Source organism: Mucor mucedo (genome assembly GCF_025094135.1).
Source record: "Mucor mucedo strain NRRL 3635 chromosome Unknown EV154scaffold_19, whole genome shotgun sequence".
In the NCBI taxonomy this organism is placed as follows: Eukaryota; Fungi; Mucoromycota; class Mucoromycetes; order Mucorales; family Mucoraceae; genus Mucor; species Mucor mucedo.
Genome location: NW_026252303.1, coordinates 27,616 through 53,224, shown reverse-complemented (window position 1 = coordinate 53,224; position 25,609 = coordinate 27,616). Strand labels below are relative to the sequence as shown.

Genomic DNA, 25,609 nt, shown 5'->3' with positions numbered 1-25,609 from the left:
CCGTCCCCCCTTTGTCGGCCTGTCAACATGTTCCTCATTACAGTTAAAAAAAAACATGAGCTTACGTGATAAATTTATAAAAGTCAGAAAGAATTTCATTTTTTTATTTTGGGAAGGAAACTACCGCAGCAGAACGACTTTTTTTTTTTTGTATTCATTGAACAATGCAGACATGATTAATAAGTGAAAAGAGAGATGACCCAAAAAAAAACAATTTGTAATCTGTGACTATTGATTTTTACATATAAGAAATACAAAAAAAAAAAAAAAAAGCTTTTTTTTTATAGTTTTATAAACATACTTTTATTTCGCTCAAGACATGTCTGCTCCCGAACAGGTAAATGCACAAAACACTTAAAAGAAAGACGGCGACTGACAGAAAAAATAATCTAGCACCACGAAGAAATCGATGATCTCGTTGAAGAGGAATACCTTCAAGAAGGCGATATTCTCGAAGAAGAAATTCCTGATTTAGATCAAGGTGAACCCATGGACGATGACGACGAAGAGGACATGGACGGTAAGTCTTTCTCTCTCCCTCTTTTTTTTAATAGTACTTCAGATACTCATGCTGCCTGTAGATTCAGCAGAGGGCTTCGAAGTCAGACCCAACGACGAAAATACCGTCGAGTTAGCAGACGACTCCGTGCAAGGTTTCTTTGACCACCGTGAACCCGTCTATGCCATTGCTATGCATCCTACCAGTAACGGTATTATTGTCAGTGGTGGTGGTGACGACAAGAGTTATCTCTGGCGTTGTGATACCGGTGAAATGATGAAGGTCCTGGACGGTCATACCGATTCTGTCACAGGCGTTGCCTTCAGTTGTGATGGCAAATACGTCGCCTCCGCTGCCATGGATGGTAAAGTCCGTGTTTGGAATGCAGAGACTGGTGATTTCTGTGTATCTGTAGATGGTCCCGATGAGATTATTTGGATCGATTGGCATCCCAAGGGTAACATTTTGTTGGCTGGTGCTAATGACTCTACCATTTGGATGTGGGCCAGTAAGTAATAGGCATACTTGTATCATAAGAACCAAAAAGCTCACCTATTTTTTTTTAAGTGCCTAGCGGAAAGTTCATGAACATCTTCAACGGTCATGCAGGTCCCGTGACAGCGGGTGGATTTACACGCGATGGTAAAAAGATTGTGTCTACATCCGAAGATTCTAGCTTTATCGTTTGGGATCCCAAGACAGCTGCAGCAGAATTCCGTTTGACAGGTGAAGATGCGCGTTTCCATGTGGATCCCATTACCTCTGTGTGTGTCAACAAGGATAGCACATTGGCCATCACTGGTGATGTCGCTGGTAAAGCACGACTTGTCAACATCATGAACGGCACTGTGAGTACCTAATACGAGATAGGAAAGAACAAAAGAAGGAGGATACTTACATTTTATAGATTGTCGCTTCGTTGGAAAACCACACGGACTCTATCGAGACATCGTCGTTTTGTGATGTGCTTCCTTTGGCTGCTACAGGTTCAGTGGACGGTACGATTTCTATCTGGGATGTGCAAACCTTGCGTCTGCGTGCCACATTACAACACGAGGATGCAGTGGTCAAGGTGAAATTCGTCAAGAATTCACCCATGCTCGCTACATGTTCTGCTGATCGCACTGTGAAAATGTGGGATGCTCGTACCGGTCAATGTCTCAAGTCTTGGTCTGGTCATCGTGATACCGTACTTGATATCGCCGTTGCCGAGTAAGTATTCATATTTTTTTCTTGGATTGTAGATACTCATTTTCTCTTGTAGTGATGGTAATGTCATTTGTTCTGCTTCGGACGATGGTACTTGTTTAGTATTTAGCATGTAATTTTTTTGTATACTTAACTTAATAAATGAAGACTGCTTAATGGGCTGTCAAAAAACAAATTTGGGTGATGTTTTAGACACCGAAAATAAAAAGTTTTTCTTTTTTTTATCTCTTTTTTCACAACATTAATCTACCATGGGCAAAAGCGAAATTAAGGATAAGAAAGACAAGATTGTCAACAAGAAGGAAGACAAGACTGTAGCTAAAAAGGTACACACACGCACACATACGCACACATGCACGGCATTTTTCTAATGAGAAACTCATGTTAGGAAAAGAAGGAGAAAAAAGAAAAGAAAGAGAAAAAAGAAAAGAAGGAGAAAAAGGAAAAGAAAGAGAAAAAAGAAAAGAAAGAGAAAAAGGAAAAGAAGGAGAAAAAGAGAAAGCATGAGAGTAGTGAAAGTGAGGAAGAATTCATCATTCACGAAAACCACTTTAAAAAGACCAAGGTGGACCATACTAAGGCTACAGCTAAGCCAACAGCACCTGCAGCAGCAACGGCACAGGAGAGCACACCGGGCGCTGGTTGGAACGACTGGAACAAGGCCTCATTTGACGGTGACGATGCCAAAAAGAACAAGTTTCTTCGCTTATTGGGGGCCAAGAAGTCACCCGCTGAATCCTTCACACCTGCCAAGAAATCAGGCGGTTTGTATGGTGGATTAAAGAGTGCAATTGACGAGGATGAAAAGGCCCGTATCACAAATGATTTAGAAAAACAATTTGATTCGGGTTTGCAATTAAGAAAGCAAATGCAAATGGGTCGTCGTGGAGGTTTAGGATGGAACTAGTAAACTGAACAAAAAAAAACACACTTTTTTTTTTAATAATAATAGTAATAATAAAAAGGTTCATGTATAATATCAAATTTAAGCAGTCTTGGCAACGTCTATTAATGAAAAGTTAGTCTTTCATTTTTTCCCCCGTATAATAAACACACATATATATATAAGAAATAGAATACTTACTTTGGACATCCAAAATAGCTTGGTCCAAGATTTGTTGTTGGATGGCAGGGTCTTGCAAGTCCTTGTTGATCTTTTCGATCAAGAAGGCAGCCAATTGCTTTTGCTCACGTTCACGGAGACTGGTTTCATGACGAACCCAAGAGTCCAAGGTGGACTTGATCTCGGTGGCAACAGCAACGTTTTGCTTCAATTCGAAAGCTTGAGCTTCTAATTGAGCAGTCTCACGAGAGAGCTCAAAGAGAGCCTTTGTAACTTGCACAAGATCCTTCATTTGTCCAACTTCTTCAATACGCTCTTGAACAGCACCCTTGTGGTCATCACGGGCTTGGACCAAGATGCTCTTGATACGCTGCACAGTGGTAAAATTAGAGGGTTAGTTTCTTTTAAGGTGCGTCATTTCTCGTTTCCATCGTTACCTCAATGTGTTCGTTGGCCATGTTGGTGAAAGGTTCTCTGAGGTACTTGATAAGGACACCGAGGAGACCAGCAGAAGAGATCAAGACCAAAGTTTCTTCGTTAATGACGTAGATTTCCTTGGAGATCAAGAAAGCAGACAAACCAGTGGCAGCAGTAACATAACCAGTCTTGGAAATGAGAGAGTTACCGGGAAGAGAATCGAGGAAGCTGTTGGCCTTTTGCTTGGGTTCCTCTGCAAATGAACATGTTAATTTTTTTTCTTATTTATCATGGGGTTCGTAATAATACCTTCGGTCTTGGAGGTGAATCCACGGACACTACAATGGATTATTCTGGCATTAGTTGCGAATACAATATATACATAAAAAAAAAGATAAAATGCTTACGCGGAAGCACGAACAGTTTGGCGAGAAGCAGCCATCATGGCAGGACGAGCAACTACAGAAAAGACTTTTTTATTTAATAAAACAAGCTCTATACTTTTTTAAGTATCGACAAGAAAGTACCTGCAGCACTCTTGGTCAATAATCTGAAAGCCATGGCAAGATCTAATGTTCCACATTGGTGAGTTGACTTTTTTTTTTTTTTTTTTTTTTTAAAAAAATTTAATCGTTGTATATTAAGGGTGTGCGCTTACAAAAAAAAAGAAGTTGTCTACTTTGAAAAAGAGAAAAAGGGAATTTTTATTTTCTTTTTTTTTATTTTAGGACCCCCACCTTCAACTGCCCTATCATAACCAGGGGGTGCAAATTCTTTTTTTTTTGTTAGGTGGTTACGCGCACAACTATTTTTTGTTGGCTATGCGCACCCCATCTTTTTTTTTTGGTATGTTGTACAAGTGTTCATACATTCATCATTGAAATCTACCTGACATAGAATGAAACGTAACATTAAACAGAGAGATGAATCTGAAAAAAAAGAAAACGTGGCATCTACTTGTAACACGTCAAAATAGAGATCATCACTTGTTTTTTCAGGAAAATAGAAAAGATCAGATAAACATACGCTCTGATTGCATCACGCAAATAAGCGCGTAGTGCAAGTAGTCTTTTATGAATGAAGTCTTCCTTTTTATTTTCTAGTATGTGAGGCAAAGGTGTATTTGGGATGAGTGGTGGTGAGTGCTCTACCGAAACATACACATAATGTGAGTCAGAGGCGGGTAAATGTTTTTGTATTATATATATTTATATGTTTATTTTATTTTTTTGACAGGGCTTATAATGTGTAATAGGTAGAATGGGAAAGGGTCATATAATAAGGGATGTGAACAATGAATGGGGAGGGAGGGAAGGGAAGGGAATTTTTATTTACAAGAATATCATCATCTTTTCTTAATAGCGACATACGTTACCGTATATTTTCTCATAACCACCCATACGAAGAGCGGGTAAGAAAGAAGCAGCTGGTAAAAGAGGTCGAAGTCCGCCGCTTTGTTGTTGTTGAGGTTGAGGTTGTTTATGTTGTTGAGGTTGTTGTGTATTAAACATTTGATTATATAATTGGGGAGGTTGAGGGATGTAAATGGGTGTATAGAAAGTCTGTTGATGTGTAGGAGTACTAGCCGCTGAGGATGAGTTGGAAGACACTGACATGTTCGAGAATCCGTTTTGCAGTTGTTGCTGTTGCTGTGCTGGATGATATTGCTGGTGTGGGTGCGTGTACTGTGCCTGATGGTGTTGCTGGGGTAACCGCAGCTCTTCCTTTTGAGGTGAAGAAGGCAAACTAATTGAGGTCTGGGTAAAAATGCTATTATCACTAACAATAAATCGGGGTGAATTGGGGGCTGATGGAGGATATATTTCATTCACAACATTTATTGGTGCTTGTAGTGCTGGTGCTTGTAGTGCTTGTAATGCCGCTGGTGCTGGTGCTGGTGGGGATGGTGAGGATGCTGGTAATGGGGTTGCCACTGGTAGCACACGCATGCTATTATTTGTGTTGATGGCCACATTATGAGAAAGATTCAGACGCTCTTTTAAAGCATTATTCTCAGCTTGCAGGTCCTATAAAAATATTAAATAAATATTTATAGATTTATCATTTGATGGTTACTGACTTACTCGAATATAATCCAGGGAAAGCTTTAAAATGCTGCCCTTATTAGGTTTTTGACCCGGTTGAATGGCGTTTGGGACGACATTGGATAGTTCAAATATAGTGTTATTGATATTATCTCTGCGACGACGTTCTACATGATTATGGTTTTCTCTACGACGTTGAATTCGTTCAATAGCTGTTTTGCTGTCTAGGTTGTTTCTATTTTGAAAAAGATATGTTTAACGAGAGAGTTTAATAGTGATAAGAAAAGATGTACCTATTAAGGATGTTAACACCATTGACTCTATAAGCAGTCTGTTTCTTTGGCTTTGATTTCTTTTTGTTTGCTTTCTGAGGCGATAGATCCGAAGTAAAGTTTAAAAATAAAGGTTGAGTGATGGGTCGTTTAGGAGGGGATTCATCTTGAGAGGAGTCGTCTTCAGAGTCATCGTCTTCCTCCATAACCATATCAAATTCATCTTCTTCTTCTTCCAAGTGTCGTTTATTCATGATTGTGGCACACACCATATGGATATATATGAATAAAAAAAAAAAAAGAAAGATTGGAGGGAAAGAAGAGGGAAAAGAAAGGGAGAAACGTGGGTGGATGACTCTTTTTACAAACTCTTTTAACATTCCGATCGTATAAACATGTTTCCCACGATTTGTCCAATGAAATGACGTTTCTTATTACCGATCTTCGGACAACACTCCGGGAAAACTATTCACTTTTTTATTTATTTTTTTCTGTTATCTGCATATGATTTACATTCATGCATCTCTCATGTTGCTGTTGTACAATCTGATAAATTTTTGCTTTGTTTTATTTCTTTCTTTACGTGAAGATGAAAATTATTACTTCTTATAAAAATTTTTTTTGTAGGTAATTTGAAACTCCATTTCTTACCACCGAGTCAGTACCATCTACTTTTTTTTTTTGATGTACAGCCGGGAATAATTTATCTACTCCAATCGTTTTTTCTCACGATAATGAAAAAAAAAGCACGGCTTCCACGTGTAACTTCAAATCTGAGCTCTTTTTTCTACCAATGTCCAATCATCGCTACTTGGGGCACATGCACTCTTTTTACAACTGCGCGGAGTCTCTTTGGGCGCTGATAAAAATGACCTGATCCACCGTATATAAGGGAATTTCTTTCAATTTTAAACAAAAATCCAAAAACACGATGGCTGGGTCCCAACAACCCATTCACTTCTGGGTTGAATTTTTACGTATTTGCTGTAATTGCCTCAACTACAAAAATCACTCGTTTTTTTTTATAGACGCACACAAGTCGAACCCAATAGAAGTAAATCATATTTTCTCTTTGTAGATCACATCATCTTTTTCAACATGTAACACAGTCTTTTTTTTTCTTCTCCACTGAACTCAATCGTAGCAACCAGATTTAGCACATGCTACCTTTTACCCGAAAAAGAACACTAGTAGTACAGAGGTTGCACACGTAGTGCGTTGACATTACTTTATACAAAAGTCCTTACCAGTCATAATTGTCTTGTACATTTACCTGCAAGTGAGGGATGTAATACAATCATCATTTCTCAAAAAGAAAGTAAGAAAAAAAAAAACTTAATTCATTTTACTGGCTGTAGCTGAATTCGCGGATATATCCGTCTCAAAGTCCGTTTTCTCTCTTAAAATCGTCTGGATGGACAAGATGTATCCTACAGCATCAACACAAAGGTTGTACGAAGACAGACAGCTGTTTAGATATATGTTAATGACCCCCCGATTGATTATTCGGCTATTCGTCGTACAAGTCTCGAACGTTGCCTTATTCTTTATTATTTACCTTTCTTACATATCTCCCCGCCCTCCCCCTCCTCCCCCCAAGCGCAATACTAATATCTGCTAATGAAATAATCTAATATTCGAATTAAATTCGTCTATTTCGTAGACCTGATATTGTGGATAAAATATATATATAAAAAATGGTGCTTTTTTTAGAGTTCTTATCAACTTCAGGGTCAGGCCCGCGCTATAATTGGTTGCATTAATCAGCTTGCTGTTTCAGCTGTGAATATTAGTATCACCTTTTTAGCAACCACATGGGCCACGGGTATACAATTTATAATATTTACTCACGCGTGGGCATAAAGAAACAATGGTATACGTGGATATTCCATGAACCCTAAATTATGCTTATCAGAAGCATCAAATGATATCATCAAAATGGCAGAATTAATTACCGCAATGTCCTCCTCCGAGGCTCCATTGATCGAATGACGCACGGGGAGAGATATGTTCTTGTTCAATTATTTTAGGCGGGACAGAAAAAAAAAAGGGGGGGGGGGGGGCTCGTCTCATCTTTTACTGCTAAATAAGCGTTGCCGGTTGTCTCCTCAACAGGTTTTTGCCTCTCTTATTAATAGCATCGATAACAAATGCAGAATGGTGAATTCTACAATTATCCATTACTATGAAAAATTATTTTTTATCGTGTTTATCAAGTGTGTCCATTGTTGCTTCTAAAAACTTGACAATATGATATGCCGTAGTTCCCTTTTTCAAAGACTTTTTCTTCTCAGGATCTTTTGCTCTTCATTATTGGAGGCCGGGTTTGCATACTCTTGTTCAAGCTTTTCTGCAGCTGTATTTGTTAAAGGCTCTACTTTTGAAAAATTGACTGTTCCAAAATACGCAATGCATCCAACGATACTGATATTAGCACCTCTTTACTCGTGAACAGTAGCATTTGCTGGCTCTCCTACTTTGGACCGAGCTTTCCCTCTTATCATATGCGTATTAAAGCCTGCTTCATCCACAAATACGCAAATCTTTTAAAAGTCGACGCCAATTTCCTTCCATTTACTTAATACCTCGCAATGAAGGTGAAGTGTTCGTTCAGCGTCCCTTTCTCCGTTGTATAAAGATGGTATCTTTAACAAACAAACACAGCTTACTGTTATGTGCTTCCACAGAGAAGGAATAGGAATATCTTCTAAGTCTGCAAATTGCTTCAGAAAAGCTTCTTTTGCCAATCCAGGTGTTGTAGACTTGTGATTGTCAAGGTAATCAATCATAAACAGGGTATGCTTTTGTTTCGTACCTCTGTTCTTGGCTTTCGGAGCAAAACCAGACAATACACTACCGTTACTATCATTGAATTCCTTGAGCAGTCTGTAAGTACTTTATCGAGGAATGTTACAGCGTACTGCCGCTTTAGGTACATTAGTACCTTCGTCTTGCATTATTTGTATGAACATGCGCACTTGCTCAGGTGTGTAATTCTTGTGCTTTTTACTACCGTCGTCAATAGATACAGTTCTTATGCTTTCCGTAAGCGAATCAATCCTATAAAATAGAAATCAAACTTTTTTCTCTTATAGTCCATTTGAATTTTTTGTATTGCAGGCAAATGAAATTTATTTTTTATTTATTTCTTTTTCTACTAGCTACTCTTTTTATCACAAACTCTTCCCAATCTTTGACAGTTATAATATCCTCATCGTGTTGAACATTTTGAAGAGCTTCTGTGATGTCTTCCTCTAAGTCAAAGTCGATACTTTGCTCGTCGTTGTTGCTGTCGTTGTTGCTGTCGTTGTTGCTGTCGTTGTTACTGTCATTGTTGTTGTCGTTGTTGCTTTCGTTGTTGCTGTCGTTGCTGCTGTCTTTGTTGCTGTCTTTGTTGCTTTCGTTGTTGCTGTCGTACCCAGCAGTGCTGTCTGAATGAAGAAGAATATCATCACCTGTCTCACCCCCCTGAAAGTGCATGAACTCTATATCGTGTCGTCTTTTTGCTTCGAGGATAACATTGATCTTACGATAATTCAAGTACACCAGACGTTTCAAGGACAAGACAGCAGCCAGAGCTTGAGCGAAAGACGCTAAGTTATTCACAATTTTCGGTACAACAAAGACCCCCTTATTATAGCTAATGGAATGTTTCTGAGAAATATATCTGGTTCCGATTATATGTACACCCTAAAATAAATCAGCAATCAAAATGTTTTTTTTGATCGCTGATCGCAAAGCCAAATTTTCAAATCTCTATAAAAACAACCTATACATAAATAAATAGATGTAGCAATACCATGTTAATAGATAAACGTAATTTTTTAAAGAAAAAAAATGTTTATGGGGATGATAGCCAGGGTAAGAAAAAGACAACTTCAGATTACGTAAGTAAAATGAGAAAAGGGGACATGTGACTGTGGGTTTTAATGATTTTCCAACACTGCTGGTAATACTACTCTTATCGACTTTGAAAGCCTTACCAGTTTTTATTACATATTTGTTATTAGACCTGTCGACCCCATTCACCAACCCAATAGTAGACACAAGGTCCTTTGCATCAAAGACGACAATTTTTTTTTGCTCTGCCTCATCATGCGCGGGATGGCCTTTGAATAAGGGGAAACGTCATGATTCTTTATAAGTTCACCAAAAACGAAGTTCGAGCCTGGAGTACTTTCTTGATATGTAAAGTCAAAAAAGAACAAGCGTTTACACACGTACCAGTTTTCAACAGGCCGAGACATCCAAATTACTTTAAGTGAGCACACATGAATTTAGATTTGCAAAAAAAAAAAAAAAAAATAAAAAAAATAGGAGAGTGTCTTGAATCTGTCATTTACAAGACTGATGAATCAGTTGCTGTAGAAAATAATCAACCCGTACGGCGTTGCCAAAAAAAAAAAGGAATTGAGTCTGAATTTTTTTTTTCTTATTTAAACAAACTTTGTTTTTTAAACCTTTTTATTATTATTCTTTTTCCCCTTTTCTTTTTCTTCCAGGTTAATGTATGTATATGCGAATAGTTAATGGTATTTGATTCATCATAACCATTTTTAAATTAATTTAGATTTAGTTATGTGACTAATAATAAACGTGTTACAACTTTATAATAGCATCAGACCAATGCTCTTTGCTCGGTAAGGAACTCTAACTACTTTCTTATATCTATTAGCGCATTTTTATAGCTAAAGGAATCAATACATTGATTACTTGTGGAAAGGCAAATAACTTGACTTTGGTATACTTGTTTATTATTAAGTTAACCCAACTTTTTAAAGCTGATTGATATTACTGTTTATTTGAGGCTCGTACATCCCACGGTTTTGTAAAGGTACACATTGCTAAACATGATAATTTATTCTCTTATTAACGTAAACCATATTTTTGCAGGTAAGTGATACTGCTGTTCTTCTGAGGTCTTCGTGTGGTCACTATCGTAGTTCCTCTGATTATGTCTGTCTCTGGTCATATTTTACTGGTCATTTTCCATATTTGAAGAGGTCCATCATGGTCAGATTCGACGTTATTTAATTTTTTTTATAAATAAAACTTTGTTTTTCCCAATATATATAAACGTATCAATTTCAAGCCTACATACTGATTTAGCAGGGGTGTAAAAGTAATATTATATCGATTATCGACTACCCCCTTTTTTTTTACCCCATCCAACGATATTTTGTTTTTGATTTATGGATCGATATTGTCAATCGCGATATTTTAGAAAATTTGATCGATATTGCCAATCGCGATATTTTGGAAAATTTGATCGATATCGCCAATCGCGATATTTTTAAAAAAAAGATCGTTATTTCCGCTCTAATTTGTTTGCGATATTTTTCAATTTTTGATCGCTGATTTATTTTAGGGTGGTAGTTTAACACCTTGCCACTGGCAAGTAATTGCTTCTAAGTTGGAGATTCTGCTGTTGCCAACATATTGGGCCCACTTGCGTAGCATTGCCAGTTGAAGGGCCTTTCCTTTACTAATATCTTTTTTGACGCCTTTGACGCCTGGCTTTTCCTCTGCCGAAAGATAGTCAGTGTCATCATTCAGGTTGCGTAGAATAAAGTCAACACGCTGGTTGGGGACATCATCAAATTCCTTCGTAATATTTGAAATACAGTCAGCTCTTTTGGTGATGAAGTTCTTATCATAAATGAACGCATTATCAAAGACTGGGCCATAAACATGTGTGCGGTACCAGGACTCATTATGATCAGCAGTGACAAGGCTATCCGAAGACCAGATTTCGACCATGCACCGCAAAATTACGGTGAAGGTTAACAACGATTTTGGCCGTATCCGTGACGGATCTGGTCAATTTTTGACTATTCTGTATCCTGGACGGGAATTTTTGAAAAATGACCGTATCCGTGACGGATCTGGTCAATTTTCGATCATTCTGTATCCTGGACGGGGCAAGTTTATAAATTGACCGTATCCGTGACGGATCTGGTCAATTTTTTGTCATTCTGTATCCTGGACGGGGCAAGTTTATAGATTGACCGTCACCGTCACGGATATGGTCAATTTTTGATGATTCCGTCTCCGTCACGGCCACGGCCAATTTTTGACCATACCGTCACCGTCACGGATACGGTCAATTTTTGATAATCCCGTCACCGTAACGGATACGGTCAATTTTTTGACCATTCTGTGTGTTTGACGTTACATAAGTTTCCCACTCTTATTTAAAAGAGTTTTTTTTTAAAAACTACTCTTCTTTCCCCAAATCTTTTTCATATAAATATTCTGTAAATAATAAAATGTGGCATACTCTGTTACTATCTAAAGCTTTCCCGATGTAAACTATTGTGTGTGGTATTTCGGCATCTGATAGGATGAGTCATTGCTATTTTTTTAGTGTTCTGCTCGTGTTTATTGAAATGTGAGTAACTTGATCTCTTTGTTTGTGTTGATATATTCTGATAGTATTGTTATAGATAAAATGTCAATGAAGTTGGCTATAGGATAAGGTATATAAAATGATACATATGAAATATGTTAATCGCCTATTAATAAATTTGATTATAGGATTATCACTGTTCTATTTATTATGATACTCCACTACCAAACAATGGGCTACACCGTATTAGAATTTGGTCTTTATTTCTTTCTATAACTCTCATAATATATTCTTTTAATAAAATACATCGTAATATCTTTTATTATCAATACAAATTGTCTTCACACAAATAAATAAATTACTTTTTTTTATAAACATAACTATTAAATATAACTGTCCAACAGTACAACGGTGTATGTATTAACTTTCGCAATAGCAATGAGTGTTTAAAGATTCCGGAAAATATAGGATATAACCCTGAACAATTATATAAAATCCGTCAAATGCACGGTCAATAACGGAAATAAATTGACCCTTTCAGTCACGAATACGGTGAAAATAATAAAATAATGGCAGTATCCGTCACCGATATGGTGAAAATAATGAAATAATGGCAGTATCCGTCACGGCCACGGTGAAAAATGGGAAAAATTGGCCGTATCCGTCACGGCCACGGTGAAAAATGAGAAAAATTGGCCGCGACCGTCACGGATATGGTGAATTTAAAATCCGCGTCCGTCACGGTTACGGTGAAAAATTGGAAAAATTGGCCGTATCCGTCACGGATACGGTGACTCTAAAATTGACCGTATCCGTGACAGGTAACTATTTGCGAAAAATTGGCCGTCTCTGGGATTTTGCGGTGATGCTGGAAAGTGCCAAGCGGATGTAACGGCACATTGGATTCATATCTATATCACTGTACAATCTTGCAAGAAGTCTGTTCACACTTGTGATGTCAGTACATTGGGCGATTTCAAGGAGTATGTCCCTCTCTTTACGTGTCAAAGTTGGTTGAAGCTTCAGACCGAAATCTTTAATAGATTTTCCAAATCTCTTAGCTATAGTAGTAGTGGAGAAATCGAGATGGCCCTGGTTACCAAACTTGTCGCAAAGAAATATCATTTGTTCATCAATAGATAGGGTCTGGTAATGTCTGAGTTCAACACTATTTTCCTGATCATTAGAGGTTTGAGAGTTTTTAGCTGACGAAAGGCGATCATCAATTGCATCGTTCAAAGCCTGTGCCGAATAAACAGCAAGACGTAGTAACTTTTTAATTTGAGAGGAGGTGCTTATCTTGAGAAAACTATCATTATCGAGCATATCAACCTTACTACTCTCTTCAGTAGTACATCCTTCACGTCTAGATTCATAAACGATAGAGAGCTCTTCCAGATACATGTTTCCAAGCTCTTTCATATTTTCGTCGGTAGGCTCCATCAATAGGTTTTTGTCGATTAGTTCCTTCAAAGCAAGCTCATACTTCCAATCCAAGATAGTGTTCTGCGAAAGATAGCTGTTTATTATACTCTTAATTTTGGCTTTGTCTTCGGTTATGTTCAAGACGAGATTCATATTAAGTCTACATTGAATGAAGGAGAAAACTAGTAACTTTTTTTTAATTTTACGATGGCAGAGAAAAAGGAAATGTCTAGACCTCCGTATTTTTTTCAAACGTATTTTTTTTGTACCACTTACAGGAATTCTGGCCAGAAGACCAGCAGACCAGTATGATTGCACCTATTTACAGTCCAATCCCAGCTATTCACGGTTCGTGAGTTCCAAAAACTCAAGAACTCTGCCTAGGAGGTCGCCCTCCTATTACAAAGACTAGCCGCAGCCGCAATATCACAATTATATATCTTTTTCGATTTAGCTTCTTTTCAAAGAAACAAGAGTCACTACTAAACTAACCTTTTTATGTGATCGGTTACTTTTATACGATAAAAGAAGTATGTTAAGGAAAAAGAAAAGGAGAAGAACAAAGTGTGTGAACCAGCTTTATTTATTGATAAACAAGCTTATGTCAGGATGATTTCATTTGTCTATTTTATCATCCATAATGTTTGAGCCTTTACTTAAAATAGAAACAGTTGCAAAAACCTCCCAAGCAAGTCAGAGCTTGGTAATTGTCTATCTGCATTCCAGTAGTAGCTTGTAATGACAGTAAAGCAGATTTTATGGAAAACAGAAAACGATCATCCAATGAAGTTTAGATGATATGGCATGTCAATCGACGTGTAGACCATCACGTTTGAAAAAATACGTTTGAAAAAATACGTTTGAAAAAATACGTTTGAAAAAAATACGGAGTTCTAGACATTTCCAGAGAAAAACGGTGCGCGTATAATTGTAATGAGAGGACTGTTTTTTTGAAAAATGTTTTATTTCGTAGTATTTACATTCTTACAAAAACGGCATAAAGATAGATTTGAACATATACAAGGATTGGAAGCATATAGTTATTCATAGATATTCACACATATGATACATTGTTACCTACACCATCATATCTTCATAGTCATCCATCGATGACAACGGGTATTATCCGAATTAGGAAGGTGGGTTGTGACGATTAATTTTATTTTTTTCAGAGCAATGCGTCAGCCTTTTTTCCCTTTATATTTCTTTTTGTAGACTATGTGCTTGGAGTGTGGGCAATAATGCAGCATTCACGTTTGTTGTCATAGGCTTTAAGCAGTGCTGCGAAGACAATCAACAAGCTTTGGTTATTTACATATTTTATTTATTCTTATTTCTTTTTGTATTTGACTATGTGCTTGGAGTGTGGGCAATAATGCAGCATTCACGTTTGTTGGCATGGGCTTTAAGCAGTGCTACAAAGACAATCAACAAGCTTTGGTTATTTACATATTTTATTTATTCTTATTTCTTTTTGTATTTGACTATGTGCTTGGAGTGTGGGCAATAATGCAGCATTCACGTTTGTTGGCATGGGCTTTAAGCAGTGCTGCGAAGACAATCAACAAGCTTTGGTTGTACTGCTAGAAACCATGAATACCTTCTCTTGAGTATATTGTAGAAGGAGAACACACAAGAAAACGTAATGTTCCTTTAATTTTTAATGTAAGCCTCAAGTCGTGACTTTTCATTACAAGAAAGAATCCTAATCAAAAAGAAATATCAAGCTATGAATCGACTCGTAATGACGAAAACTACGTATTCTTATTACAGCTCCATGAAAATGTACTGTATTCTCACATGGTTTTCCTCTTGGCAAAAACGAGTACGTTAGATTTTCTTTTATAAGTTACTTCTTGCTAACTTTTTGTTTTCAAATAACTTTTAGAAAAAATGATGTGCTGAGTGGGTTCAACACATGCTGATAATTAATAATTGATCTAAAGGCGAGTAGCTACTCGTACCCAATTATCGTCAGCTAGTCTACTATTGTTGCAGCCAATCTAAATTGACTTGGTATTACACAGGATAGGATATTTCCTATAAATACGCTCACTTTTTTGAATAAATATTTCGATAGTTTTATCTTGACTAAAATTTAGTTTTCTAATAATTTGTAATTGACTCCTTTGTGTTTCCCTCAACTTTTATACTTCTTGTTTATCTTAAGTCTTTACTTATCATATAACATTTAACTCAAAGTTCATATCACACTCCACTTGAATCTCTTTATTATCAGAACCGTATATAAGAGATTGTTTATAATAACATAATTACTTTTCTTTTTAATCTTGTCAATCAGTTTACATTCATATTATTTACGCCTTCTTAGAATCATCGTTGATTATCTTCTTATCTTTAAACTTTATATTATAAGATTTCTTAAGTTTCCAGTCTGGTGCTTACTTTCATAACTACTTTATTATTAACATCAGTGTTAATAACCTATATCTACCTTATCCTTTAAGAACTATTACTAGTGCCTTAACACTAGGATAATTTATGTGTTTGTTACTTTAAACTTGACTCTTTATTTTTGAAGTTAAGCAAAAATATTGATGCTAGTGTATATTCGTCGATGATACCAATGTTGCAGCCAATCTAAATTGACTTGGTGTTACACAGGATAGGATATTTTCTATAAATACGTCCCTTTTTTTTCTAATAAATATTACTTCAGTTTTATCTTAACTAAAAATCTAGTTCTTAATAATTTGTAATTGACTCCTTTGTGTTTCCCTCAACTTTTCTACTTCTTGTTTATCTTAAGTTTATACTTACATATAACAATTAACTTAAAGTTCATATTTTCACACTCGACTCGAATCTCTTTATTACTACAACTGTACATAAGATATTGTTTATAAAAACATAATTACTTTTCTTTTTAATCTTGGCAATTCGTTTATATTTATATTACTTACGCCCTCTTAAAATCATCGTTGATTATCTTCTTATCCTAAAAACTTTATATTATAAGATTTCTTAAGTTGACTACTTCCAGTCTGGTGCTCACTTTCATAACTACTTTATTATTAACCGCAGTGTTAATAACCTATATCCACCTTATCCTTTAAGAACTATTACCAGTGTCTTAACACCAATATAGATGAAACAATAAATAATTTACTGGCTTTCTCCAGTTTTTGACGGACAATATCAGATATGTTTTCAGATAGATCATGCCTCAATACATTGTTAAATGAGAACAAAAGAGTTCCATAATCAGCATTTCTCTTCTCGTTTTCATCAGTATTTTGATCAGGATCGATTAACTCGTTTTTTCATCCACAGCTCTTTAAAGTAGTCGCCGATACCATCTTCATAAGGAGTCCCTCTAACGGTAAACTATTTAAAAGATGAACACATGTTTATAATAAAAAGCTAAATGCTACTTCGCTATACCTCTTTATCTTAAGATAATGCTCGTTGTTGTAATAGTAGGTGGCCAGTTTACAATTTTGTCCATTGTTATTGCTTCTATATACAGGCCATGACGAAGTTAATTAAGTATCAAAGTGAACTTGCTTCTTTTTACTGTACCTCGTCATACAATTCAAAAATTGATATCTGTTCATAGACTAATTGATAAGGAGAGAAAGGAGGATCGTAAGAAAATATGTGCTTCTAATTTTATTGCCCCTTTTAAAAATCTAACAAATTCGATTTGTTGCCAATGGTAAGTTTTTTTGCATGAATTGTGGTCAAGGGTATCACTTTATCAATTTGCGAATATGCCTGAGGGTTACTGATTTACAGTCATTCTTGATAGTTATTTATGCGTGAAGTACTTCTAAAACATCTCTCATTTCCAGTGACCAGAATTAATTTGAAGCAGAAAAGTTACTTTGTACTCAAGAAACCAGTGTCTCATAAGTGGCAAATTTGGTACATTTTAATTACGATTATGGCTTCCACCTAAAGAATCAAGAGTAACAACATGATACCAATATCAGAAATAAATAGTCAACTTCAGATTAGAGTAAGCATTAATATCAACAAAAAAAAGTTACCGGTAATCACAGTTCAACTTTTAAAGAACCCTCATAATTATTGTAAAAAATGATCAATTTATTCCAATAAAATAGTTTGTTTTGATAAACCACCACTTGCGTATTGTTTGTTTTTGTTTTTAAAAAAAGCTTTTAAACTGTTGGAGTCTTTATAAGATTTGAAAAAACCTTTTGCTCTTCCAGCATTGAAGCAAGCGTTCCGGTTCATCTTCTTTTGATTGCTTTTAAAACTTTCAGTAAAAGTAAAATCAGGTGATTTTGTTTTTAATAAATTTGAAGCTGGTAAAAAATCATCATTGCACTCACTTCTAGTAGATGGTCCGTGTTTTTTTTGCTTCTTCTGGTAGAGATGGAGGTTCAGGTAAAGATGTGCGCCGATACTTTGATTTGCATGTCTCCAAATACATACAGCCGTCTTCGGCATACTCTCTTGTACGTTTTTTTAGCTGTTCCAGATCTTCGATTTCTAGGGCCTCCTTAATCTTAAAAAACTGCTTTTGCGCCTGTTCACATACATTTAAAAGGACGTCAATCGTTCGTTTCTCCAAAGTGATATCAGTTTCAAATATTTGTTTTGCAACAGTATATAACAGTTGGATGGTCTCATCAGCGCGCTCCTTGCTATCTATACCTAACAGAGTTCTTTTTTGCTTGTGAAAAAAGTGTTCTACTGCAACTAATGGTTTGAGTGGTACTTCATGAATATGACTATTGATAGTGTTAGGATCCAGAATGTAATAGGATTTAGCCCATGGTTTGCAAGGATATTCTTTTGAATATGGTATCTGATCACTTTGTACTAAATCATTGGCTACGCTTGGTTTTGTGGGATGTATACCAAAGACAACAATGATTGGTAAGAGACTATTTTCTTTAATAACTGCAAGGCTGTATTCAATGGTTCTTTGTATAAACTTGAGGTCAATTTCGATTAGAGCAGGAGGCAAGGAAATGGTGACTTCAATGGGGGCAAATAACACATCTGAGCATCGTCCACTAGGCTATTCCGTAGACCGATCGACATACTGAGAACAGGCTTCAGAACCTATGTTATTAAAGCACTATGTTAAGTTATATGTACCCTTAAAAAAGCAATTAGCTGGCCCTTACCTAGTACAGCATTGACAATAATGTTTCTGACAGAATTTAGTACAAAGTGATCAGATACCATACGCAGAAGAATATCCTTGCAATCCATGGGCTAAATCCTATTACATTCTGGATCCTAACACTATCAATAGTCATATTCATGAAGTACCACTCAAACCATTAGTTGCAGTAGAACACTTTTTTCACAAGCAAAAAAGAACTCTGTTAGGTATAGATAGCAAGGAGCGCGCTGATGAGACCATCCAACTGTTATATACTGTTGCAAAACAAATATTTGAAACTGATATCACTTTGGAGAAACGAACGATTGACGTCCTTTTAAATGTATGTGAACAGGCGCAAAAGCAGTTTTTTAAGATTAAGGAGGCACTAGAAATCGAAGATCTGGAACAGCTAAAAAAACGTACAAGAGAGTATGCCGAAGACGGCTGTATGTATTTGGAGACATACAAATCAAAGTATCGGCGCACATTTTTACCTGAACCTCCATCTCTACCAGAAGAAGCAAAAAAACACGGACCATCTACTAGAAGTGAGTGCAATGATGATTTTTTACCAGCTTCAAATTTATTAAAAACAAAATCACCTGATTTTACTTTTACTGAAAGTTTTAAAAGCAATTAAAAGAAGATGAACTGGAACGCCTGCTTCAATGCTGGAAGAGCAAAAGGTTTTTTCAAATCTTATAAAGACTCTAACAGTTTAAAAGCTTCTTTTTTAAAAAACAAAAACAAACAATAAGCAAATGGTGGTTTATCAAATTATTTATAAATCAAGCTATTTTATTGATAAATTTATTTTTTAGAATCACGTGATGGTCTACACGTCGATTGACATGCCATATCTAAACTTCATAGGATGATCGATTTCTGTTTTCCATAAAATCTGCTTCACTGTCACTACAAGCTACTATTGTAACGCAGATAGACAATTACCAAGCTCTGACTTGCTTGGGAGGTTTTTGCAAGTGTTTCTATTTTAAGTAAATGCTCAAACATTATGGATGATAAAATAGACAAATGAAATCATCCTGACATAAGCTTGTTTATCTATCAATAAAGCTGGTTCACACACTTTATTCTTCTCCTTTTCTTTTCCCTTAACATACTTCTTTTATCGTATGAAAGTAGCCGATCACGTAAAAAGGTTAGTTACTAATGACTCTTGTTTATTTGAAAGGAAGCTAAATTGAAAAAGATATATTGTGATTTTGCGGCTGCGGCTAGTCTTTGCTATAGGAGGGCGACCTCCTAGGCACGGTTCTTGAGTTTTTTTGGAACTCACGTACTGTGAATAGCTGTGATTGGACTGTAAAAAGGTGCAGTCATACTGGCCTCCTGGTCTTGGCCGGAATTCCTGTAAGTGGTATAAAAAAAATACGTTTGAAAAAAATACGGAAGTCTAGACATTTCCAGTTTTCTCCTTCATTCAATGTACAAAAAATTTGAATGGACTATGAGAAGCTTGATTGGCCATAAAAAAGTTTGATTTCTATTTTATAAGTCTTGAAAAAATCACGCTTACAGGTTTTTAGTTTTAATTGGTACGCCATTTTTGGGATTGATTCGCTTACAGAAAGCATGAGAACTGTATCTATTGACGACGGTAGTAAAAAGCACAAGAATTACACACCTGAGCAAGTGCGCATGTTCATACAAATAATGCAAGACGAAGGTACTAATGTACCTAAAGCGGCAGTACGCTGTAACATTCCTCGATAAAGTACTTACAGACTGCTCAAGGAATTTAATGATAGCAACGGTAGCGTATTGCCTGGTTTTGCTCCGAAAGCCAAGAACAGAGGTACGGAACAAAAGCTTTTCGGTCAGCATACCGTGTTTATGATTGATTACCTTGACAGCCACAAGTCTACAACACCTGGATTGGCAAAAGAAGCTCTTCTGAAGCAATTTGCAGACTTAGAAGATATTCCTATTACTTCTCTGTGGAAGCACGTAACAGTAAGCCATGATTTCTTTTGTTAAAGAGAGCATCTTTATACAATGAAGAAAGGGACGCTGAACGAACACTTCGCCTCCGTCACAAGGTGGTAAGTAAATGGAAGGAAATTGGCGTCGACTTTAGAAATAATTGCGTATCTGTAGATGAAGCAGGCTTTAACACGCATATGATAAAAGGACGAGCTCGGTCCAAAGTGGGAGAGCCAGTGAATGCTACTGTTCACGAGTAAAGAGGTGCTAATATCAGTATCGTTGAATGCATTGCGTATTTTGGAACAGTCAATTTTTCAAAAGTAGAGCCTTTAACAAATACAGCTGCAGAAAAGCTTGAACAAGAGTATGCAAACCCGGCCTCCAATAATGAAGAGCAAAAGATCCTTAAAAGAAAAAGCCTTTAAAAAAGGGAACCACGGCATATCATATTGTCAGGTTTTTGGAAGCAATAATGGACACACTTAATAAGCACGGCAAAAAGGGACTTTTTATAGTAATGGATAATTGTAGAATTCACCATTCTGCATTTGTTGTCGATGCTATTAATAAGAGAGGGTATAAACCTTTGTTCATGCCTCCTTACTCACCTTTTTTAAACCCGATCGAAGAATGCTGGTCAAAAATAAAGAGTAATATCAAGAGAAGCCCACTTGACAAAGCATATAATTTGACATCGCGTCTTCCTGGAGCTTGCGGATCTGTTACTGCTCAAGACTGTCAAGATTGGGTGAGACATGCTGAGACTTCCTGGGACAGGTGTATTAACAAAGAAGTAGACTTAAGGTGAATATTATCACCGTAACTATGTTACTTTTCTTACGTATTTAATCCCAAAATAAAAATGTATTTCGTACCAAAAATCGTCCCAATTTCTATTTTCAAACCGTATCAAAAGATTTATTTCGTCCGCCGGATTCCCCATGATCCTGCATATCTTTGAGTGGGAGTAAAATAAGCCACTATCTACTTGGCGAAATTTCGTTTATTTTTATTATGATGACACCAATTAATACGACGTTTTAAAGGCAGTTTTACATCAGACCAATTTACTGGAAGATGGAATGATCTGTGTAAAATGAAAAATAAATTTTTATTTTAGAAGTTTCTCTTTTTTCGGCTCTCCTCCTTTGGAGGGGAGGCCGACATTCTTCTGCCCGAACTTTGTAATTTATTATTAAGGGACCCGTTTTCTCTTACTGCAGCGGCTATGGCAGCAAAAGCAGCGGCAGCAGTGGCAGAGGTATCTCTCTTTACAGTATCCAATTTCTTTATGGTGGTGGTATCTTTTCTTGTAATTTCAATCTTCTTGACTTCTTTAGCGTTTGTTTTATCCGCATCTTTAACTGTGGTATCCTTCTTTACAACATCATGCTTACTAGTATCCCTACCAATATCATGCTTTCTAGCTTCTTTGCCAATATCCTGCTTGGCTTCTTTGCTGCTTGGCTTATCGGTGGTATCCTTCTTTACATCAGACTTTACTTCTTTGCTGCTTGGCTTATCTGTGATATCCTTCTTTACATCAGATTTTACTTCTTTGCTGCTTGGCTTATCGGTGGTATCTTTCTTTACATCAGACTTTACTTCTTTGCTGCTTGGCTTATCTGTGATATCCTTCTTTACATCAGATTTTACTTCTTTGCTGCTTGGCTTATCTGCGGTATCCTTCTTTACATCAGATTTTACTTCTTTGCTGCTTGGCTTATCTGTGATATCCTTCTTTACATCAGATTTTACTTCTTTGCTGCTTGGCTTATCCGTGGTATCCTTCTTTACATCAGATTTTACTTCTTTGCTGCTTGGCTTATCTGTGGTATCCTTCTTGGTTGATTCTCTGCTGCTTGGCTTCTCTAAGTCTTTGCTCTTTTTACTATCACTCTCGTGATATCTGCTCTTTCTGTCATAGTCGCTATATTTGGACTTTCTATCGCCTTCGTAATGTCTGCTCCTTCTATCATCATCACGGTGATCTCTATTCTTTCTGTCATCATCACGATAATCCTTACTCTTTCTGCTTGTATCATCGGTTCTTCTTTTCTTTACGTCGTAACGGTCCCTTGTCTTTCGTTCATCCTCTTTACCCCTTCTATTATCATCTTCTGTCTTTGTATCGTCATCTTTGTACTTTCGATCGTCCCTTGACTTTCTGTCACTCTTTCTATCATCATCTCTGTACTTTCTATCTTTTTTTCTATGATCTTCATCCACTGTCTTTCTAGGCCTTCTATCCTCGTCCGCATCTCTCACTTTTCGGTCTTCTTCACGGTAAGACGACTTTTTGTCTGTTGTTTTTTCGTCCTTCTTTTCATCTCTACGATGTCTACGTACAGGACTTGGGCTTCTACGACGTCTACTATGGGTAGGGCTTCTTGAGGCTTTATGGGTAGGGCTTCTGGAAGATCTTCGGCGACTTTCTCTCTTTTTACTACTACGTTCTGGGCTTCGAGAGTCACGACGTCTACGATAAGACCTTGAATCTGATTTTTTCTTCTTGCTGTCGTCGTCCTCAACTTCAATGTTATCATCGTCAGCTCTTTTCTTAGGTTTTACAACCTTCTCTTGCTCATTAAGCGATTTTCCTTGCTCGTCCACAATATCCCATTCATCACCCTTTTGGACTTTTTTGGGTTTAATGCTGCGACGTATACTGGCCAACAAAGCTTTAGCGCCTTCGTGGGTTGGATCAAGTCGGAGAACACGTTCAAGATGTTGCTCAGCTTCTGTTAATTTTCTTTGCTGGACAAGCCTTTCAGATACAAAATATAGGTTAGAATCAATAAATAAAACAATTCTCAATCACTTTTACCCTTCAGCAACATGGAACCACCCTTCTGCATACTTGGGATCCATGTCAAGTGCCCTTTTATAATATTCCATGGCTTCTTTAATTCTATCTTGCTTGATCAATTTCACACCTTCTGCCACACTACAAGAATTGTTTGAGAAAAAGGTGCAAAAAAAGCAGTGTTCTTCTACTTACGCATCTCTTGCATAATTTCTGTTTTGGATATCACGTAATTCCAAAAAGCCTTCGAGTGGTTTGATCTCCTCTTTCGTAATACTTCGATCTTTTAAAACATCATCAAGCGATTCGAGATTTAATAAGGATTGTTGACGAGATGCTTTTGAATTCACGTTAAAAAGGTTGGCTAGTTTAAGCCATTGATGAGGATTCATCAACATGGCTTCGTCATGAATATTCGCTAACCACGCATTTTGTTCAGAGGTCGAAAGCGAAGACAGTTTTTCAAACAAGACGTCATACACAGGCGGTGTAGTGTGCTCAACCACAGTAGTATTATTTTCCTTTTCTTTTCGAGCTTTTCGATCTGCTTTACGACGATTCAGATCAGTCGTGGCATCTTGTCGCAATTTATGAATGGACGATGGTAACGCGTCCTTATTGATAAACTCATGGATCCGATTTTCAAAGGCGTTGGCACTTTCTAAGCCATCAACTATAACATTTGGTGATGTAGGTTGTTGTTGCTGCGTCGCTTTTCGGTAAAAGTAATGTCGAGAAGGTGGTGTCTTTACTTCTGCACTAGAGTCCATTTTAAAATTATTATTTTTTCAAAGAAAAAAATAAATAAAGCAAGCGAAGAATAACAAAAGAGAGCCTGGAAGCTTTTTTTTTTCATATGGTATGGCACCCCATTTGACCAATCAAATGTCCGAAAAAATGGTAATTTGCTTCGGGCTCTCAATATCTTACATTCACCCCTTCCCAATCCTTTCCTTCTAATCAGCTTAAAGTATGTGACATGGGTAGGAGTACATCCAACAAATAGAGGTTATCTCAACATAAAAACTGCTTGAGATACTTTCGTGTTTCAATGAGTATGAAAATCGCCTGAGTCAAGCGAGACAGAAATTAATAATTGGCGAAATTACAAAAGTTATGCTATCAATTAAAACCCATACATACATTCGCCTAAGAGTCTACGTCCATTCATATAAACCTAAGTGTAGACTTAATCTTTTTCTATTAAAAATAATGGCTCAAAAATTATGGAGGATTTAATAAGCTATTTAATCATCCGGACAAAAACTAACTCTTGTTTATGCAACTTATACATAAAGTGCATTGATTATTTATTTATTCAAACCAAAAAAATTGATAATTTTACTGGCCCAATGTGTTCTTTTGAGTAAAAAACCGAACCCTGAACTTTTTCCTCACTTCTCACAACACAATGGCAGCTTTACCTTATGATGCTTGCCAACTTTATAAGTCCACATTGACAGAGGTTAGTACTTATTCGCACTCGATAATCATCTTTTTAAAAACAAAGGTAACATCTTGGTCATTTTATGTTATATAACAGTTGTGAATCAAATAGAGCCTTTTTCTAATCGAAGGCATATATGTATAATATGCATTGAAGACATCAAGGAACCAAAGGGGCGTTTCTAAAGTTAGCACTCCGACTTTGATGTCTAAATGATTGGTGCTCCAACACTTGATGACTTATACTATGGTCAAGATAAAGATATTAAACTAATCATGGTAGGGCTACTCACGAGAGATTTTGGTTTAGATCTAATTAATATTGACTTGAAACATACCCAAACCCCATTCAAAACAAGCGTATTGATAAATCAGGTCATTAAAAATAATTACTTCAAGCTTAAATGCAACCATGAAGTCCTTTAAATAATAATAAATCACAGCACATAATTGTAACCATCAGCAAATCATCATAACTAGTAATCACTCCCATGCATAAATGCTTTTTTGGAGGCTGTAATTAGGGTCAAATGATAATATGGAAGAATATTTGGATTACTAACACCTTCGCAGGATCAATCAATGTCTTTTAAACATGAGCCAAATCGAACATGTTGGTTGTGCGTAACAGTAATCCTTTGCATCGAAGAACCAGCTTATAGTTTACGTTGCAATTTAGACTATGATTGATTGTCATGACTATAATACATTATATCATACTTTTATTATTCACTTAATCTACATTTGGTGAACTATCTCTCTAAATTGTACCTCGTATTCATATAGGTATTTTACTATGACCTTCACCAGGTGAGACAAATACATGATAAAGTGTGATAAAAGTTGGTTCCACTTTCTCTAAATAATCCACATCATGTTATCTTGTGATTACCAAATTGACTGTCTTTAACATTTATAGATATCGATAGCTTTTTTTTTTCACTTACATCACCCAAAAAACAACAGAATAAAATAAAGAACTTGTCTGTGAATAATTCTTTGTACTGGTTCAAGTCATTGT

The 25,609-nt window shown here is 36.5% G+C and overlaps 11 protein-coding genes across 11 annotated transcripts; 5 read left to right on the top strand and 6 right to left on the bottom strand.

The window, feature by feature from the left end:
* Positions 1 to 295: 295 nt before the first annotated feature.
* On the top strand, positions 296 to 2,014 carry EV154DRAFT_438637 (quinon protein alcohol dehydrogenase-like superfamily). Its single transcript, XM_051596886.1, has 6 exons — positions 296 to 337; positions 394 to 520; positions 582 to 1,007; positions 1,067 to 1,347; positions 1,407 to 1,711; positions 1,764 to 2,014. Exons 1-6 carry the CDS (start codon positions 320 to 322, stop codon positions 1,822 to 1,824), a joined length of 1,218 nt encoding a protein of 405 aa, XP_051460515.1. The 5' UTR covers positions 296 to 319; the 3' UTR covers positions 1,825 to 2,014.
* Positions 1,930 to 2,640, top strand: EV154DRAFT_579800 (small acidic protein family-domain-containing protein). The gene is made up of 2 exons (XM_051606595.1): positions 1,930 to 2,034; positions 2,097 to 2,640. The coding sequence occupies exons 1-2, from the start codon at positions 1,960 to 1,962 to the stop codon at positions 2,613 to 2,615; spliced, it is 594 nt and encodes a 197-aa protein (XP_051460514.1). The 5' UTR covers positions 1,930 to 1,959; the 3' UTR covers positions 2,616 to 2,640.
* Positions 2,621 to 3,914, bottom strand: EV154DRAFT_499356 (uncharacterized protein). Its single transcript, XM_051600461.1, has 7 exons — positions 3,847 to 3,914; positions 3,716 to 3,757; positions 3,596 to 3,647; positions 3,498 to 3,526; positions 3,209 to 3,441; positions 2,793 to 3,141; positions 2,621 to 2,713 (listed from the first exon to the last, which is right to left on the bottom strand). Exons 2-7 carry the CDS (start codon positions 3,747 to 3,749, stop codon positions 2,694 to 2,696), a joined length of 717 nt encoding a protein of 238 aa, XP_051460513.1. The 5' UTR covers positions 3,750 to 3,757; positions 3,847 to 3,914; the 3' UTR covers positions 2,621 to 2,693.
* Positions 3,915 to 4,169: 255 nt separating this feature from the next.
* Positions 4,170 to 5,920, bottom strand: EV154DRAFT_499355 (uncharacterized protein). The gene is made up of 3 exons (XM_051600460.1): positions 5,527 to 5,920; positions 5,273 to 5,468; positions 4,170 to 5,215 (listed from the first exon to the last, which is right to left on the bottom strand). The coding sequence occupies exons 1-3, from the start codon at positions 5,883 to 5,885 to the stop codon at positions 4,544 to 4,546; spliced, it is 1,227 nt and encodes a 408-aa protein (XP_051460512.1). The 5' UTR covers positions 5,886 to 5,920; the 3' UTR covers positions 4,170 to 4,543.
* Positions 5,921 to 8,231: 2,311 nt separating this feature from the next.
* EV154DRAFT_403766 (uncharacterized protein) lies at positions 8,232 to 8,402 on the bottom strand (the record flags this gene model as incomplete). The annotated part of the gene is made up of 1 exon (XM_051595329.1): positions 8,232 to 8,402. A coding segment is annotated over one exon (171 nt), but the record flags the coding sequence as incomplete, so codon positions are not given.
* Positions 8,403 to 9,297: 895 nt separating this feature from the next.
* EV154DRAFT_549290 (uncharacterized protein) lies at positions 9,298 to 10,573 on the top strand. Its single transcript, XM_051604862.1, has 4 exons — positions 9,298 to 9,392; positions 10,122 to 10,145; positions 10,181 to 10,246; positions 10,399 to 10,573. The coding sequence occupies exons 1-4, from the start codon at positions 9,306 to 9,308 to the stop codon at positions 10,537 to 10,539; spliced, it is 318 nt and encodes a 105-aa protein (XP_051460510.1). The 5' UTR covers positions 9,298 to 9,305; the 3' UTR covers positions 10,540 to 10,573.
* Positions 10,574 to 10,869: 296 nt separating this feature from the next.
* Positions 10,870 to 13,276, bottom strand: EV154DRAFT_579780 (uncharacterized protein; the record flags this gene model as incomplete). The annotated part of the gene is made up of 3 exons (XM_051606594.1): positions 10,870 to 11,239; positions 12,681 to 12,765; positions 12,856 to 13,276. 3 exons carry the CDS (start codon positions 13,274 to 13,276, stop codon positions 10,870 to 10,872), a joined length of 876 nt encoding a protein of 291 aa, XP_051460509.1.
* Positions 13,277 to 17,621: 4,345 nt separating this feature from the next.
* EV154DRAFT_398886 (uncharacterized protein) lies at positions 17,622 to 18,293 on the bottom strand (the record flags this gene model as incomplete). The annotated part of the gene is made up of 1 exon (XM_051595243.1): positions 17,622 to 18,293. A coding segment is annotated over one exon (672 nt), but the record flags the coding sequence as incomplete, so codon positions are not given.
* A 145-nt stretch (positions 18,294 to 18,438) lies between these two features.
* On the top strand, positions 18,439 to 18,864 carry EV154DRAFT_399588 (uncharacterized protein; the record flags this gene model as incomplete). The annotated part of the gene is made up of 1 exon (XM_051595256.1): positions 18,439 to 18,864. A coding segment is annotated over one exon (426 nt), but the record flags the coding sequence as incomplete, so codon positions are not given.
* Positions 18,865 to 20,123: 1,259 nt separating this feature from the next.
* On the top strand, positions 20,124 to 20,306 carry EV154DRAFT_401628 (uncharacterized protein; the record flags this gene model as incomplete). The annotated part of the gene is made up of 1 exon (XM_051595292.1): positions 20,124 to 20,306. A coding segment is annotated over one exon (183 nt), but the record flags the coding sequence as incomplete, so codon positions are not given.
* Positions 20,307 to 21,354: 1,048 nt separating this feature from the next.
* EV154DRAFT_106451 (uncharacterized protein) lies at positions 21,355 to 23,947 on the bottom strand. The gene is made up of 4 exons (XM_051593880.1): positions 23,338 to 23,947; positions 23,164 to 23,283; positions 22,044 to 23,103; positions 21,355 to 21,787 (listed from the first exon to the last, which is right to left on the bottom strand). Exons 1-4 carry the CDS (start codon positions 23,910 to 23,912, stop codon positions 21,716 to 21,718), a joined length of 1,827 nt encoding a protein of 608 aa, XP_051460505.1. The 5' UTR covers positions 23,913 to 23,947; the 3' UTR covers positions 21,355 to 21,715.
* Positions 23,948 to 25,609: the final 1,662 nt, after the last annotated feature.

What these genes read in the sequence shown, in the direction of transcription:
- EV154DRAFT_438637 (XM_051596886.1), top strand. An exon ending in CGACGAAGAGGACATGGACG is followed by an intron (nt 521 to 581) that starts GTAAGTCTTTCT and finishes TGCTGCCTGTAG; the next exon opens with ATTCAGCAGAGGGCTTCGAA. An exon ending in TACCATTTGGATGTGGGCCA is followed by an intron (nt 1,008 to 1,066) that starts GTAAGTAATAGG and finishes TTTTTTTTTAAG; the next exon opens with TGCCTAGCGGAAAGTTCATG.
- EV154DRAFT_579800 (XM_051606595.1), top strand. Translation starts at nt 1,960, where the DNA reads ATGGGCAAAAGCGAAATTAAGGATAAGAAAGACAAGATTGTCAACAAG. An exon ending in ACAAGACTGTAGCTAAAAAG is followed by an intron (nt 2,035 to 2,096) that starts GTACACACACGC and finishes AACTCATGTTAG; the next exon opens with GAAAAGAAGGAGAAAAAAGA.
- EV154DRAFT_499356 (XM_051600461.1), bottom strand. Translation starts at nt 3,749, where the DNA reads ATGGCTTTCAGATTATTGACCAAGAGTGCTGCAG. An exon ending in ATTCACCTCCAAGACCGAAG is followed by an intron (nt 3,442 to 3,497) that starts GTATTATTACGA and finishes GTTCATTTGCAG; the next exon opens with AGGAACCCAAGCAAAAGGCC. An exon ending in AGCTATTTTGGATGTCCAAA is followed by an intron (nt 2,714 to 2,792) that starts GTAAGTATTCTA and finishes TTTCATTAATAG; the next exon opens with ACGTTGCCAAGACTGCTTAA.
- EV154DRAFT_499355 (XM_051600460.1), bottom strand. Translation starts at nt 5,885, where the DNA reads ATGTTAAAAGAGTTTGTAAAAAGAGTCATCCACCCACGTTTCTCCCTT. An exon ending in GGTGTTAACATCCTTAATAG is followed by an intron (nt 5,469 to 5,526) that starts GTACATCTTTTC and finishes TTTTCAAAATAG; the next exon opens with AAACAACCTAGACAGCAAAA. An exon ending in TTTCCCTGGATTATATTCGA is followed by an intron (nt 5,216 to 5,272) that starts GTAAGTCAGTAA and finishes ATATTTTTATAG; the next exon opens with GACCTGCAAGCTGAGAATAA.
- EV154DRAFT_549290 (XM_051604862.1), top strand. Translation starts at nt 9,306, where the DNA reads ATGTTAATAGATAAACGTAATTTTTTAAAGAAAAAAAATGTTTATGGG. An exon ending in AGACCAATGCTCTTTGCTCG is followed by an intron (nt 10,146 to 10,180) that starts GTAAGGAACTCT and finishes TATATCTATTAG; the next exon opens with CGCATTTTTATAGCTAAAGG. An exon ending in AGGCAAATAACTTGACTTTG is followed by an intron (nt 10,247 to 10,398) that starts GTATACTTGTTT and finishes ATATTTTTGCAG; the next exon opens with GTAAGTGATACTGCTGTTCT.
- EV154DRAFT_106451 (XM_051593880.1), bottom strand. Translation starts at nt 23,912, where the DNA reads ATGGACTCTAGTGCAGAAGTAAAGACACCACCTTCTCGACATTACTTT. An exon ending in TGGTTCCATGTTGCTGAAGG is followed by an intron (nt 23,104 to 23,163) that starts GTAAAAGTGATT and finishes TGTATCTGAAAG; the next exon opens with GCTTGTCCAGCAAAGAAAAT. An exon ending in ATAAGCCAAGCAGCAAAGAA is followed by an intron (nt 21,788 to 22,043) that starts GTAAAATCTGAT and finishes GCAGCAAAGAAG; the next exon opens with CCAAGCAGGATATTGGCAAA.